Below are 17,494 nucleotides of genomic sequence, written 5' to 3' on the forward strand. Positions count from 1 at the left end.
CATTAAAACATATTTAAAAACATTTTTTAAAAGCTTTGAAGACATCTTTAAAAAAAGGTTAAAAACATATTAAAAAGCAATTCCAACACAGATGCAGACTGGGATAAGGTCTCAACTTAAAAGCCTTGTTGAAAAAGGAAGGACTTCAATAGGCGCCAAAAAGATAACAGAGATGGTGCCTGTCTAATATTTAAGGGTAGGGAGTTCCACAGGGTAGTGCTGCCACACTAAAGGTCCGTTTCCTGTGTGGTGCAGAATGGACCTCCTCATACGATAGTATCTGCAGGAGGCCCTCACCTGCAAAGTACAGTGATTGACTGGGTATATAAGGGATAAGATGATCTTTCAGGTATCCTGGTCCCAAGCTGCATAGGCCTTTGTACACTAAAGCTAGAACTTTGAACTTGGCCCAGTAGCAAATGAGCAGCCAGTGCAATTCTTTCAGCAGCGAGATGACATGTTGGCGATACTCTGCCCCAGTGATCAGTCTCACCCTCGCATTTTGTACCAGCTGCAGCTTCCAGACCAACCTCAAGGGCAGCCCCACACACAGTGCATTACAGTAATCCAGCCTGGAGGTTACCAGTGCATGGACAACAGTGGTCAGGCAATCCCAGTCCAGAAATTGCTGCAGCTGTCTTACCAGCCGAAGCTGGTAAAAGGCACTCCTAGCCACTGAGGTCACCTGGGCCTCTAGTGACAAAGATGGATCCAGGAGCACCCCCAGACTACGGACCTGCTCTTTCAGAGGGAGTATGATCCTATCCAAAGCAGGCAACTGACCAATTATCTGAACTTGGGAACCACCAACCCACAGTGCCTCCGTCTTGCTAGGATTCAGACTAATTTCACTGGCCCTCATCCAGCCCACCACCAAGTCCAGGCACCGGTACATGGCTTGCACGGCTTCTCCCAATTCAGATGTTACAGAGAAATAGAGCTGGGTATCATCAGCGTACTGCTTACACCTCACCCCAAATTTTGTGATGACCGCTCCCATGGGTTTCATATAGATATTAAACAGCATGGGGGACAAGATGCTACCCTGCGGCATCCCACAGCACAACTGCCAGGGGACTGAAAGACAATCACTCAATGCCTTTCTCTGAAAATGACCCTGGAGATAGGATCAGAACCACTGTAAAACAGTGCCTCCCATGCTCATCTCACCAAGTTGGCCCAGAAGGATACCATGGTCAATGGTATCAAAAGCCGCTGAGGGATCAAGCAAGAGTAACAGGGTCACACTCCCCCTGTCCTTCTCCCAATAAAGGTCATCCATCAGGGTGACCAAGGCCGATTCAATCCCATAACCAGGCCTGAACCCAGAATGGAATGGGTCAAGATAATCTGTTTCATCCAAGAGTACTTGCAATTGCTGCACCACAACCCTCTCAATCACCTTCCCTATGAAGAGGGTATTTGCAACCGATCGATAATTGTCGCAGACCAGTGGGTCCAGGGTGGGCTTTTTCAGGAGTGATCTGATCACTGCCTCTTTCAGGGTGGCTGGAACCACTCCCTCCTGCAATGATTCATTGACCACACCCTGGATTCACTCAGTCAACCCCCCTCGGTAAGCTTTAAAAAGCCAAGAAGGGCAAGAGTTGAGAGGACACATTGCTGGCTGCATCATCGCAAGCACCTTGTCTATGTCATCAGGCCACATCAACTGAAACCGTTCCCAAGAAATTGCAGCAGATGTTGTACTGGACACCTCACTGGGGACTACAGAAGATGTGGATGGGGTATCAAGACTGCTACAGAGGCGAGCAACTTTACCCTCAAAGTGCCTTGCAAACAATTCACAGTGGGCCTCTGAAGGGTCTAAGACTCCATTTCCTGGACCTGATGTCAAAATAAAAGCTAATTAACACCCACAGAGCTCTCTAGTATGGCACTGGCTACACCATCTCACCCTGTGCATGAAATACAATGAAACATGGGGGGACAGCACTCCTAATCTTCTGGAACTTTCTAGGTCTAGCTTGTGATCTGTACAGGCATATCCCCATACATGGGATTGCACAGAACCCATGAAAAGATGAAAGTAATATCAGATGGAACCAACAACAGTGCTGGAAAGAGAAACAGAGTTTCTATGCTCTTTGTTGACCAACTTACCTGGCCTAGGTCTGATTAAAAGCCAATAGAAGCAATGAAGATGCTGTTATAATGTATTATTCTAAGCATGCACAGTACTTTGAGCATGTGTCACTGAAGGAGTTTAATTAACCTCATTAAGTCCCAGGCACACAAAGCATCTCCTAGTATGTTTGAAGATTCAAAATGGTATGATTTAGGGTTTACATTCCATATGTGTGGGAATTGATGAATATAAAAGTTGGGGGTGGAAGCTAGCTCTCAAATTCTGAGTATAGAACTTTAACCATTTCTAACACTGTTATCTCTTCCTATGTGAGAAAAGGGACACTCGAAGTCCATATAATTAAACAACTCACATTTCCTTTGGAGATGTAATTTGAATCCCGCATTATGTCTCTAGCTAGACCAAAGTCACAGATCTTCACCAGTTTCCCCTCACAGATCAACACATTCCTTGCAGCCAGGTCTCGGTGTACACACTGCATTATAGGAAAAAGACATTGTGTATACATTCTGTGCATAAGTTATTGTTTCTGAAAAATCTGCAGCTTTCTGCAGAAAGCTACATTAGACCAAACAGCAACACGAGAAACCTGTGTGAAACAATATTTGTTGAGACAATAGCTTTCCAGAGACTTGGAGGCATTGTTCAGGGTCATCTCTACCATTAGGCAGATCTCAGGTGGCAGATACTGAATTTTGTGTGCCATGTGGCCTGCCCTGCACCCCTTAACCTAGGCTGCTGTCCTTTGTGCAGTAGAGGACACTGTTCCATCACCAGTGTTGAAGTTAAGGTTCAACGGATAGCTGAAGTTGGCTTTTGTACATGAAATGGGGGAGGATGAATCTTGTCCTTCGCTTCAGGCAGCAAAATGTCTTGGACTGGCTCTGGCGCTATTACAGGGCTGCTATTGCCTACACTTCATACATTCGTGTGTGCCCACCCCCTGCTGTCATGCTGCAGTCTTTTGTTTTGCAGAGTATTGTAGTGCTTCAAGCTAAACCCTGCAAAAGCTGACACAAGCCCCCAGGAATACAATCAGTCCTACTGCAGGATAATTTATGTTCTAAAATGAGTACTGCAGTATTGCTTAATGCAGGTTTAGAGCTGTTTTAAAATTATGCGAAAATACAAATCTGTATCCATCCCCGTGTAATGCAGTTCTTTACAAAGTATATGGGGAGAAAGAGTGTAAGGCCAGTTATTCAAGATCATTTTCTTTTTTGTAATGTCCCTTGTGTTAGTGGCATTGACTAAAGTAATGGGTTAATCATTCCTCCATTCCTTTGAATTGCTTGGGACTAGGGATAGGGAAATCTGTCAATTTTGGTTTTGCTCTTACTCATTTTTCCAATCTTAAATTCAGTTTTCTACATTTTTACATGTCTGTATTTTTTTAAAAAAATAAAAAGTCCTGATGAGAATTCACCAGCATTTTTGTGTGAATTCTTCCAATATATACATTTTAATGCAATTTTCCTTAATACATTTTTGTATGTTATTTTCATGAATGTATGCATTTTTATGCACACTTTACCTTAGTATATGCAATTTTATATACATTACATGGCTAGAGAACTGAATTGCAAAATTCAGAGAAGTGTGAATTCTGAATAATGGCTGTATTTTGGTTTGCATATTGTTACAGGAAGTGCAGGTTAGGTAGATTCACCTTAAAATGTGAACTGAACCAAATTTATTCCCCATCTGTTCTTGGGCCATAGGCAAGCACTTGCAATTAGGAAGCAGGAACTATCCATTACTAACACTTGGATAATACCCTAACATTCTATGTAGACAGGTGCTAATTTTTGGAAGCCTGTGCCAATTGGAGACATTGGCTTTTGATTTTAGACAAGTGTATGTGAAAAGAGAATATAATTTGGAGGAACCCATGTAAAAGAATGCTGCAAAACATAATAGGCACTGAAGAAGGTGCATCTGCTGAAATGTGTTTGACAACTGCAGTCATTCAGAGATCTGTACCACCACAACAACAACAACAAGATGATGATGATTAACACCAATAAATATATATATCCCACCCTTCCTCCCAGTAGGATATATAAATGTCTTATATGACATTTCAGTCTTTTTCAAAAAAATCTGTTTGAAGAAATTTATGATTGTATGTGGAACAAAGAAATTTCCCTCTGGCTAGGTTTTCATTAGGCTTTTCATATGTTATGTTCATGTGATATGGTTACTTTATGAATGTATTTGCCTCAGTTGTATTACAGAGTTTGTCTAATTAATATTTTTTGGACTTGTGGTATCTTGCTTTTTATGTCAATGTATAGAACTCCATTTTGTATACATAGTTTGATTATATTTATCTGAGTTTGTTACCCTCGGCTTTTTTGGTTTACATTATTGTTTAATCAGTCAGAGACATTTTTCTCTCTGTTGTTTGTTTCTCCGTATTCCATGCTATGGTTCCAAAGAATTGTACACAGCCTGAGAATCTAACACTGTGTTTATCTCAAGCCTTTGTGCTTTTTGAAGTTCACCGTTGGACAGAACTTCTCACAAGGGATCACATCTTTCTTGCACAACATTATCTTGCCATTTCTATTTCTGTCTTCTCTTACATATATCCATTTCCCAACAAGAGATATTCAACTTTATGCTAGAACTACTTCAGTATGTTTACCTGTGATACTGTTAACCACCTGTGGCATTTGTGTTGTATATGACTGACCTTGGCATTCCTGGAGAACTTGTTTCCTCTTTTGATTTTTTTTCTCTTTGGTGCCTCCATTCGAAACTAAACATTAGTTTCAAAACAACTGTGCCTTGTGGGAATGCTTTCTGGGAAATAACCACAGGACTTGTGTATGGTAACTCTTAGTGGTAACTTGGTCTGCACGAGTTTTTACTACTTTTACCATGCTTCCTTTTCCCCATAGCTATTATCAAAAATGCCTTTTATGAAAAGGATCTCAGCAATGATCAAGAAAAATATGGCATCACTGAAATGGCGCAGGGTGATTTGCAGTCTAAAGTCATCTCAGTGAAATGGCAGTTGTATTAATTTGTGGCAATAAACATTACTTTGCAATTCAGCTTTAAAACTTACTTACATTGTCTAAGGTTGGTCCAATAAATGCTGTCCTACATAGACCCAGCTATGTGTAGCTCATGACTATTCAGCGCAAGGGCATACATCCAAATTGGTTAGGAAAATAACCATCACAAGGACCTAATTTTTCCTTTCCTTCATTTGTTTTTAAAGCAAGTTGAGTCCTTTAAGAATTAGAGGAAGTATGTGGAAATTGCAGAAGCCAGTAAGGAACTAAAGCTGCAATCCAATACATGTCTACTCAGAAGTAAACTCTATTGGGTTCAATGGGACTTACTCCCAGGTAAGTGTCTATTGCATTACAGCCTAGAGCAGTATTTGCAGTGGCCAGGAGGTGGGACTGCAGTGGCTACAAAGCTTCCCCCCCCCCTGCAAAAAGTACTAGAACCAAAATAAACAATGTAAAATGTATGCAGATTTCTTAACTTGCAAAATTTGTACCAGCCACAAATTCCAGGTTTTCTTGGCACAGACCTTGAGTCACTTTGACTCAGAATATTTATATTTCAGCACAACTTTACATGAATAATGCTTTCTACAACAGAACTGGGAAAGGTACTCCCTCAGCTTAGAGAAAGGCTGCTTTCAGGAGTAGTACTGGCAGCTGCATTTTTAATAATATCTGAATAGTTCATGATGAAGATTAAGAGATTATCCAGCTTCCCAATACTTATTTATTAAATTTATATCCTGTCCTTCCTCCTAGAAGGAGCCCAAGGTGGCAAACAAAACACTAAAAGCATTTTAAAACATATTTTAAAACTTTTTAAAAAAGCAACTAAAAAGCATCACAAATGCAGGCTGGGATAAGCTGTCTACCTAAAAGGCTTGTTGAAAGAGGAAGGTCTTCAATAGGTGCCGAAAAGTTAACAGAGTTGGTGCCTGTCTAATATTTAAGGGGAGGGAATTCCAATGTGTTGGTGCCACATTATTAAAGGTTTGCTTCCTATATTTTGTGGAACGGACCTCCTGATAAGATGATATCTGCAGAGGCCCTCATCTGCAGAGCGCAGTGATCAACTGGGTATATAAGGGGTAAGACGATCTTTAAGGTATTCTAGTCCCAAGCTGCATAGGGCTTTGTACACCAAAACTAGAACCTTGAACTTGGCCCAGTAGCTAATGGGCAGCCAGTTAGCAATGAAAAGACCTGAAACTTCTTAAATGAGGGACTGATTGTTGCATTACTAAACTCTTGTCTGCCTTGAGTAGAGAAGAGAAAACTCACTTAAGCAGAGAAAAAATATTACTGACTTATAAAGCCCTAAACCAGGATACCTAGCACATCACCTCTCCTATAGCACATCACTATAAGCCAAATCAAACTTTACAGTCTTCATAGGAGGCTCTGCTAGTTATACCATGGCAAGAGGTTTGTCATTTGGAAACCTCACAGAATGCGCCTTTTGAGATGTAGCATCTACCTTCTAGAATATCCTCCCAAAAGAGATTCAGGTAACTCCATAAATTGGATGCTTTAAACAACTTTCAAAAACCTGTTTGCTCAGATCTACTCTATTGTTTAAGGGAGTTATCCTATTTTAGCGCTGATTTTGCTGTTTTTAAATGATGGTATCACAGCACTGAAGCTTCCCTGGGTCCTGTGCTGGGGGGGGGGAAGGACATTCCAGCCAAGTCAGAATATCCCCCACTGCTTCCTCACCCTCCCTGTTAAAACTCTCACTGCCACCAGGTGAAAGAATTTATTTTTTACCCCAAGCTGCCTTCCATCACACAACTTCAAACCTCCCTCGTGTCTCCTGAGAACACCTCCAAGTAGTGTAGAACTTGGCTTAGACATGGGGTAGATTATTAAGGGAGACCTCAAAGTTTTGAATTAAGATTAAATGTTTTCTAAAGGATAAAAATAGTTTTTAGGAAAAAAGTTTAAAGGAATAGTACAGAATACAACCCCTTCTGCGTTGGAGCAAAAGAACACTCAAATAAATGTAGGTTTAAATGCCATCAGGTTTCCCTCCAGCTAAAGCATTCCCTGTCAATCTATGATGGATTGGCTGTTCTTGCAATTTTGGAAGGGCACTTCTGAAGCCCTTCTACAAGGCATGTATATCCTTTGTATGAGACCCTCCCTGGTCTCAATATCAAACAAGTCACTGGCAGATATAGCCTGGAGCTGTGTGACTTGCATGCCCCTTGAAGTCAGCAAATTCAAGGAAGTTAGAGGGTCTTAATTCCAAAGTACAGACAGCGTCTATGTATAATCCATCCTATCTTTAATGAATCTACCACTTTCCAGGTTGAGCCCTGGACAGAGAAGGTATAACAGATTATAATTTGCATAATAACTAAATAGTTTTACATTTTCTAATTTTTTAGCCCCCTCTAGGATGCACACCTTAACGTGGTGAGGGGGTTTGAGAGTGCTGAAGAAGCTGAGAGCAATGCCGTCAGGAGTCTAGACCAAGAGGCTAGACTCCTAGCAGGGGCACCCAATGTGGAATGGTCAAAGCTGAGACACCAGACTAAGACGCATCCAAACTCAGACGAAGGCAATGGTAAACCACCCCTGAATACCTCTTACCACGAAAACCCTATGAACAGAGTATCCAAAATGCAACATGAGATAGTGCTGGAAGATGAGACCCCCAGGTCAGAAGGCACTCAATGAGCTACTGGGGAAGAACAAAGGACAAGTACGAGTAGCACTGTGACTAATGATGCAGCTGGGTCAAAGCCGAAAGGAAACTGAGAGGCTGATGTGCACAGATGCGAAAGGAGAGTCCGGAGTTGTACAATGCACACAATAGGAACATGGAATGTGAGAAGCATGAACCAGGGAAAGTTAGAAATTGTCAAGCAAGAAATGGAGCATATCAACATTACAATACTTGGCGTGAGTGAATTAAAATGGACTGGAATGGGACATGTTCAATCAGGCAACTACAAAATATTTTATGCAGGAAATGAGAAATCAAGAAGAAACGGGGTTGCTTTAATAGTGAGAAGTGATGTAGCAAAAGCAATTAGGAGCTACAACGCAATGTCTGAGCGAGTGATATCAATGAGATTAAACGGGAAACCTATTAACATAACCATCATCCAAGTCTACACTCCAATGGCAAATGCGGAAGAAGAATTGGAGAGATGTTACGCAGAAGTACAGGAGGAAATTGATCACACACCAAAACAAGATATGATGATAATCATGGGGGACTGGAATGCAAAAGTAGAGAACAGAGAAGAACTAGGAATTGTGGGGAAATGGGGCTTAGGTGACAGAAATGAAGCAGGAGAAAGACTTATTGAATTCTGTGAAGCCAATGATTTGTTTCTTGCCAACACATTTTTTGAGCAACCAAAAAGACAACTGTACACGTGGACATCACCAGATGGTCAATATAAGAATCAAATTGATTATATAATTGGAAACAGAAGATGGAGAAGTTCCATACTTTCTGCAAAAACAAGACCAGGAGCAGCCTGCGGTACAGATCATGAACTGGTCGTTCGAAAATCAGAGTAAAGCTAAAGAAGAACAACAAAGCAATCATAACGCCAAAATACAATTTAAATAACATCCCAGAAGCATATAGAGATCAAATAAGGAACAGGTATGAGGCTTTAAACTTAGTTGACAGAGAACCAGAAGAACTATGGACTGAAGTCAGGGACATTATCAGGGAAGAAAGCAAAAAGACAATACCTCTAGTTAAAAAGAGGGAATGACCTGGATTGATGACTGAAGAAACTCTTTAAATGGTTAAAGAGAGAAGGAAAGCAAAAGCAAAAGGAGACAGAAACACAGTCAGAACCCTAAATGCAACTATACAACGACTAGTACATAGGGACAAATAAAAGTATTACAATAGTTATTGTATAGAAATAGAAGAGGACAACAAAAAGGGAAGAACAAGAGCCCTGTTCCAAAAGATTAGAGAAATGAAAGGGAAATTTAAACCAAGAGGAGGGATGTTGAATAATCAACAGGGGAACACACTGACTGACCGAGATGAAATAAAAGGAAGATGGAAGCAATACACTGAAGAACTCTACAAAAGAGATGCAAGGATGACAGATTTATTCACGGAGGAACCATATGATGAAGAACCAGAAATTTTAGAATGTGAGGTGAAAGCTGCTCTTAAAATTCTTGGAAGAAACAAATCATCATATATGGAGCGAGAAATGCCAGACATCCAAGAAAGGGAAGAGGCACCAGAGATCATATCGCAAACATACGTTGGACAATGGAACGGACCAAGGAATTTCAGAAGAAAATCACCCTGTGCTTTATAGATTACAGCAAAGCCTTTGACTGTGTAGATCATGAAAAACTATGGAATGCTTTAAAAGAAATGGGGATGCCACAGCATCTGATTGTCCTGATGCGCAACCTACACTGTGGACAAGAGGCTACTGTAAGGACAGAATATGGAGAAACCGATTGGTTCCCCATCGGAAAGGGTGTGAGACAGGGTTGTATTTTATCACCCTATTTGTTTAATCTGTACGCAGAACATATCATGCGGAAAGCGGGATTGGACCAAGATGAAGGAGGTGTGAAAATTGGAGGGAGAAACATAAATAATTTAAGATATGCAGACGATACCATACTCTTAGCAGAAACCAGTAATGATTTGAAACGAATGCTGATGAAAGTTGAAGAGGAAAGCACAAAAGCAGGACTACAGCTGAACGTCAAGAAGACTAAGGTAATGACAACAGAAGGTTTGTGTAACTTTACAGCTGACAATGAGGACATTGAACTTGTCAAGGGTTATCAATACCTCGGCACAGTCATTAACCAAAATGGAGACTATAGTCAAGAAATCAGAAGAAGACTAGGACTGGGGAGGGCAGCTGTGAGAAAACTAGAAAATGTCCTCAAATGCAAAGATGTATCACTGAACACCAAAGTCAGGATCATTCAGACCATGGTATTCCCGATTTCTATGTATGGATGTGAAAGTTGGACAGTGAAAAAGGCAGATAAGAGAAAAATCAACTCCTTTGAAATGTGGTGCTGGAGGAGAGCGTTACGGATACCATGGACTGCGAAAAAGACAAATAATTGGGTGTTAGAACAAATTAAACCAGAACTGTCACAAGAAGCTAAAATGATGAAACTGAGGTTATCATACTTTGGACACATCAGAAGAAGACCTGATTCACTAGAAAAGACAATAATGCTGGGAAAAACAGCAGGGAGTAGAAAAAGAGGACGGCCAAACAAGAGATGGATTGATTCCATAAAGGAAGCCACAGACCTGAACTTACATGAGCTGAGCAGGGTGGTTCATGACAGATGCTGTTGGAGGTTGCTGATTCATAGGGTCGCCATAAGTCGTAATCGACTTGACGGCACATAACAACAACAACAATTTTTTTAGGTTTTAAATTTTGTATATTGCATGTTATTATCCTTGAAAGCTACTTTGAGACCCACATGATGAAAAGTGGGATATAAAATGTTTAAATAAATAAATAAATAATCCCTAAATCATGCAAGATTTAAAGAATTGCACTGGCTGTCCATTAGCTGGTTTTGGTGTATAAAGCCCTATACAGCTTGGGACCAGGATACGTGAAATATTATCTTATTAGGGATGGAAAGATCTGTCAGTTTTGATTTACTCAGTTTCTAATTTCTCCAATCTTAAATTTAGTTCTCAACCTTTCTGCAGCAATACGCAATTTTTTTAAAAAAATCCTCATGAAAATTCTCCAGCATTGTTGTGTGAATTTCTCCTAATAAACACATTATTGTAGGCAGTTTTTACTAATGTAAATATTTTTGCAAGCCATTTCCCATCATATAATGCATTCTTGCATGTGATTTTCACTCATATCCTCATTTTTATGCATACCTTCCCTTAATATATGCATTTTTGTAAACATTGGTCGGTTGGCAAATTCTACTGCAAAATTCGAATAAGTATGAATTTAGAAGGATGGCTGTAATTTTGGTTCTCATATTGTTTCAGAAAGTATGAATTTGACAGATTTGGCTTGAAATGCAAACAGTCAAAATTCTCGTCCATTCCTTCTCCTTATATACCCAGTCAATCACTATGCTCTGTAGGTGAGGGCCTCCTGCAGATACCATCTCATCAGGAGGTCCTTTCTGCACAACATAGGAAACGGACCTTTAATGTTGTGGTACCTACCCTTTGGAATTCACCTCCCTTAAATATTAGACAGGCACCATCTCTGTTGTCTTTTCAGTGCCTATTGAAAACTTTCCTCTTTCAACAAGCCTTTTACATAGAGACCTTATCCCAGTCTGCATTTGTGTTTGAATTTTAAGATTTTTTAAAAGATGTTTTAAAAATTTATTTTAAAAGATGTTTTACAGATGTTTTGTTTTTAAGCTGTTTTAAAGTTGTTTTTAGTGTCTTATTTGCCTCCCTGGGCTCCTTCTGGAGGTGGGATATAATTTCTATATTTTCTATATTTCTATAATTTCTATATTTCTGGTGGGATATAATTTCTATATTTCTATATAATACAGAACAGTCCATTTCTTTCACAGATGGATTTTTAGAATTTTTTTATATATGTGAACTTTTGATTTTCATTTGTAATATTTCATTATATTTGTAAACCTCTTAGAGATTTTGCTAAAATGTGAAGTGGGACATAAAATTACCTGAATGAATGAATAACAAACTTATTGTAATACAAGGACATGCAGTCTAGCTTCATTAAATGTCATAGCTCTGATGTATACCCTCATGTGATTAGGTAAATATTGCCTGCTCTCACGAACAAGCAAGCAGTAGTGTGTAAAGGTGTCTAATACCACATGACACAAAGGTGCTGCCCCTGCTTATAAGGAAATTTACTGATCTAAGCCCCTCTACCCATTTCCGTGTCTTTTATTTTCCACAAACGCATAAAACAACTTTTCCTCCTTTGAAGCCAGACATCCCTAGATTTAATTACATAATTCTGAATGTAGAAAAATACTTGCATTTTTGGAAGCTAGGAACTCCATTCCATTGGCAACCTGAAAGCTAATTCCAACAAGATCTGTGTAGCTGAGGAGAGGAGACTCATTTATCAATGTCACCTTTTCAGAAGCTGAGAACAAAGAGAAGAGATTCAATCAGACATCACACTCATCTAACAACACCCACACCCACACAATAAAGGCCTTGCTTAAAGCATATGAGCAAAAGGGCTCAGGAAGAAAGATCAGAGGCTTGTTTCTCCTGACAATGAAACCACATTAAAGAATGACATGAACAAAACCTTCAATTCTATGTATTGGCTTTTAAGGCAATGAAACCATTTCAAATTGGTATGACAGCAGGATATCCATGCATGTTGCCTTCCTCTATGACTTCTCTTACCTGATGGTGAATAGCTGCCCAGTTCATAGGTAGTACCATAATTGGAGGAATCAATGTCCACATACTTGATTTCACCCTTCATGCCTGACATGGGCACATAATCCAATGACTCATCCTTACTCATATCCATGTAGCCTCCATCACTTTCCACAGATAATGAAGCATGGCTGTAAAGAAAGAGAACATTTACTCAGACCATAAGTTTGTCCCATCAGGATAGGGATATGTTAAAGAGTGGCTTCAGATAAAAAAGACAGGAACTAGAAAGACAAGCAGAATCAGAGACAAAGAAAAGGAAAATACAAATTAGTCTTTTGGCAAAAGAAAGTAGCATGTGATATCTAGGGCTACACAGTTACATATAAGCACCTGCTTGAACCAGGTGTGCCGATCCCAGCATATGTATAGTTATTTATTTTATACACACATACAATGGTCTGTGTAGTGTCAAAACAGCCACACATCAGATTTACATAAACAAACATCTGGTGTATATGAACATCTTGAATATTTCAGCAGTTTAGGTACATGCAATGGTATGTGTATACCTGCACTTAAACATGAACATTTAGCCCTGCATTTTCAAATTTCCATAGAAAGATTCCATTCAAAACTACTCCAAGCAACGCAAAAAATAATTTATATCCAGCTGCTGCTGTGCAATTTGATGGAGATGGAAATAAGCTATGATGAGGTGATGAAATAAAGTAAATAGGCCACAATGTTAACATTGTCTGAAAGGAAATTAATACTACTTATTAAGAATTATATAATACCTGAATGAGTTGTTATAGGATGATATTATTGCTATATTATCAGATATCTAAATGGATGATAGATGCTATCTGAAAGTTTTGCTTCTAGTCTTTCAGACTGATTGTAACTTGAAAGCATATTAGTTGTCTCTTCAAGAACAAATCGCTAGTAAGAGAATGTATATATCTGGAGGCTCACATATTAAAAAGGAGATACATTCATGAAGTATAGTGATATGTCAAATTTTCCCTGTAAATATGGTGCTAAATTAGTCCATCAAATCCAATTTGCATATAAAATATAAGTGAAAAAAGATGCTCAGTGGATGGAGTATAGCTTCATCCTGAGAGTTCATTTGGTCACCATATTTGGAGTCAGGAAATAATTTTCCTGAAGTTTTCTTGACTAGCAAGACCAGTGAGCATTTTTGCTTATTTATTTTGTTTTGTTGCCTTTTAGTATAGTACATGGGAAAATGGAAATGGACTGCCTTCAAGTCGATCCCGACTTATGGCGACCCTATGAATAGGGTTTTCATGGTAAGTGGTATTCAGAGGGGGTTTACCATTGCCTCCCTCTGAGGCTGAGAGGCAGTGACTGGCCCAAGGTCTCCCAGTGAGCTTCATGGCTGTGTGGGGATTTGAACCTTGGTCTCCCAGGTCGTAGTCCAACACTCTAACTACTACGCCACACTGGCTCTTAGCTTGAATGTATTGCTTCAACTATCTGCATTGTTCTGCTAAAATATTCCTTGCACTATTTAGGCACATCCAGAATGGAATCAACAGTTTGCTTTTAATCTTATATCTGCTGTAATTAATGATAATCTAAATGCAGTTAGTTAAGATGTAATGAAATTCATATGTGGGGTGAATGTATATGTGGCTTTGTTATGTGGACATGAGTTCCAGATGGCTCTTACCTTGGGGAGATTACAGATATCACTCCATGATAGGAGGAAATGCTTATGTAAATTCTCTTTGACCAAAACAAATACGTTAGACAAAGTAGTACTGAATCTAGATATTGACTCCCTTGATACCGATTGCACCAGAGTCAGCCTTAGATATGTAGGACTAAAATTACATAAGCACAGCAACACACATAAGGAAAAGCCAGTTCTGTGCTGAATTTGCCATTGTTAAACCTTGTTTACAAAGAGAATATAATCCCCAGGTTTCAGTGTACCAGAAAGGCCATGACCCTGTATGTAGATAGTGATCGAATAATAGCAGCATGCCCTGAAGCAAGAGAAGAGTGTCAGCTAACAGGCACCTCTGCACCCTGTCCTCACTGGGGGCATTCCCATACACCTCTGCTTCCTGCTTGGCTTTATCAATGCTGCAATGCAGGAAGGTGTGCTTGTTCCTGTGCAGATAGTCTACCAGGTCTCCATAGCGACAGTACTCGGTTATGATGTAGATAGGGCCTGTAGAGAAGAAGATCAGATCTAGTCAGTGAGGTCTGAGAATGTTTCCTTTCATATGACTCAATCATAGAATAACGACAGCCTCATAGAAGTGGTAAGCCACTTCAGACTACAAGTGTATGGCTCACCTGACTGAATGTCCCTCAAACAATAACAATCCCTGTGCACTGAAAACCAGCATGTCAGGAGGGGTATACTGTTATGTGAATCCCCACCTGCAGTGGTGCAGCCAGACAGAGATTTTACCACCTGAATCTGAAAACTAGGTGTGTGTGCATGCATGTGCACTTATGTAAGGTATTTCTTTATAAGTGTTAAAAACAACATTGCTTGCTTTGTCATCTTATTTTATCACATAAGCATTTAAGAATATCAGCACACTTATCAGAGGTGTCTTCAACTCTCATTATTAAGACCTGATTTAACTGTGCCATTTTAGAATACGGATGCCATGCCATTTCTATGCCATATATTCTAGGACAGAAAAAAGTAAAATTGTACAAACTGCTGTGGAGAGCATAGTACATACACCACCCCAATAGCACTAATCAATGTTCACAAGCAGTCAGTCAGGACAAACAGCTAATTATTTTCAAAAGTGTCATGTGATTTAAAATATTTTAAATACATATGAGGACAGGAAAGGGACAGAAAAGGGGCTACAGGAGAGATTCTGGGACTGTCATAAAGAAAGTCATGCAAGCATCTACTGCCAGTTGTAGAAGGTATGTTATTTCCCATCAAGAATGGAGAAAATGTGATAATGCAGTAATAAAACAACAGCGGACTAGGCATTGTATCAAAATAACTATTTTGCTTCCAAAACTAACCTCTGCCCCTCCCCTAATATCTAATTTGTCCTGTTGTGAGAACAGTCTCTATAGGAAAAAAAGGAAAATGTGGTTCTGAAAATAATGGAATCATTAAAAATAAAAGTACACAAAAGTGGGCCTATCATTCTGGTGTATAATCTAGAAGGTGGAAAGAGAGTGAATGAACCTTTTCTCAGTTACATAGCATGAAGATTTGGATAGTGACAAGGGAATTGGCAGCCCCCCCCCCATCAGGAAACAACCACATGAAAGAAAAAGAACGGTATATTAACTGATGGAACAGCAAAGCATAAAAGTCTCCTGACTCTCCCTCTTCCTGCCAAAATGCAACATTAAAAGTTTTGATGCGCAGGAAGGGGAGGAGAGAGGCAAGAACACAGGAATACAGTCAAGGTGAAGGGGGTGGAATAAAGCTGGTACCTCCTTTGGTGCAGGCGCCAAGCAAGTTGACAATGTTCAGATGAGGCCCAAGGTGACTCATGATCTTCAGTTCTGACATAAGGGCCTGCTTCTCACTGCTTCTGGCAGTAGCTGTAGGATGGATGGATCAAATGTTAAAATGCAGAATAAGATTTAAAAAAAACACAAGAGGAAAAGAGTGATCTAGACACACCTATCTTCAGAGAAATGTTAACTTCAGAAAGACAAAGAGAGACTATCAGTAAGAGACCAGTGAGAAGAAACAGAATGCTGACAACACAGATGTGGACAAACCTCCTCTGGATTCTACACTTAAGGGCTGACAGCACAATCCTACATGTGACTACTCAGAAGTAGATCCTATTGGGTTCCAAGGAGATTGTTCCCAGTTAATTGGGTATAGATTGCAATATTTATTTATTTGTTTAAAATATTTCCATCCCGCCCTTCTACCCTATATTAGGGCACTCAGGGCAGCTTACAAAAATAAAATCAAACATGTACATAATAAAATTGTAAACAGCAAAATCACAAAAACATTAAAATAAATTAAAATACATAAAATACAATATATATATAGTATGATCACTTACCTCACCTGGCCAGTGGCCATTACTAAAATACATTTCCATGTGGCAGTGTTCCACATTGTGGAGGGTTACATTGTGCCTACCACATCAAAGTCAGCTGACTAAAGGTTACTATGGCTGACCTTGCATTTTTCCTTTGTGAAAACAGGTTGCTTAATGGGCATCTTTTATATATGCCACGTGATCAAGGCCAATAAACACTGAACAAACAGGCAAAAGAGCACTGAGTGTCTAAAACATATTGTAGCACACCAAAAACATTATTAGAAAGATAGGGGATGTGGGAAAGCAACACAAACACTTGACTGTATGAGAGAAGATTCCAAACTCACACTTCAGCATTTTTACAGCAACCCTCATGGTGGACTGTGAGTGGCTCAGACTATGGGCTATTGCTTCCACCACACGCCCAAAGGCTCCGGAGCCCAATGTGCGTCCTGTAGCAGAAAGATGAATATATATTTTCCATCAAGAACATCATAAGAAAACTATTACCACTTATGGGAGGAGCCCACAGAATAGCTGCATGGAAAATGTTCAGGTCTTTACTTGAACGATTAGATAGCATGAGTTATTCCATTGGGGAATTACTAAAGTTGGGAGCTATGATGTCTGGGCAAGAGCTGGTTTCTGCATGACAATTAAGGCTGCTGTGCTAGTCATGCTTTCTTCTAAACAACACTGAATGCATTCTCCATATGACCACTAGGTGGGAAGCAAATGGCAAATTCCACAGTAGCTCATTCTTAGCTGCTCAGTTTCTCTTTACATCTCTTCAACGTTAATTGGTTGGTGCACAAATGTATATTTATTTATATAAATAACTATACTCTTTATAACGATGTGCATTATTCAGGAATGCTGCCAGTTAAAAAGCCTTTAAAAGGCTCCTTAAAAAGTCTGCTCTGAGAGCCCAGGGGTATGTAACAAATATCCCCCTTTTTTGTCACAAACATTCCCT

At 39.6% G+C, this 17,494-nt stretch overlaps 1 protein-coding gene across 1 annotated transcript in view; it reads right to left on the reverse strand.

Moving 5' to 3' along the window:
• The window catches only part of PDGFRB (platelet derived growth factor receptor beta), a 152,824-nt gene that overhangs the window by 28,390 nt on the left and 106,940 nt on the right, over positions 1-17,494 (reverse strand). Inside the window, exons 13-18 of the mRNA XM_061617357.1 lie at positions 16,866-16,970; positions 15,944-16,054; positions 14,537-14,690; positions 12,506-12,672; positions 12,124-12,233; positions 2,463-2,585 (exon numbers count right to left, since the gene is read on the reverse strand). Of these exons, the coding sequence (XP_061473341.1) occupies positions 2,463-2,585; positions 12,124-12,233; positions 12,506-12,672; positions 14,537-14,690; positions 15,944-16,054; positions 16,866-16,970 (770 nt within the window). The remainder of the gene's footprint in view (positions 1-2,462; positions 2,586-12,123; positions 12,234-12,505; positions 12,673-14,536; positions 14,691-15,943; positions 16,055-16,865; positions 16,971-17,494) is intronic.

Source organism: Rhineura floridana, chromosome 3 (genome assembly GCF_030035675.1).
Source record: "Rhineura floridana isolate rRhiFlo1 chromosome 3, rRhiFlo1.hap2, whole genome shotgun sequence".
In the NCBI taxonomy this organism is placed as follows: Eukaryota; Metazoa; Chordata; class Lepidosauria; order Squamata; family Rhineuridae; genus Rhineura; species Rhineura floridana.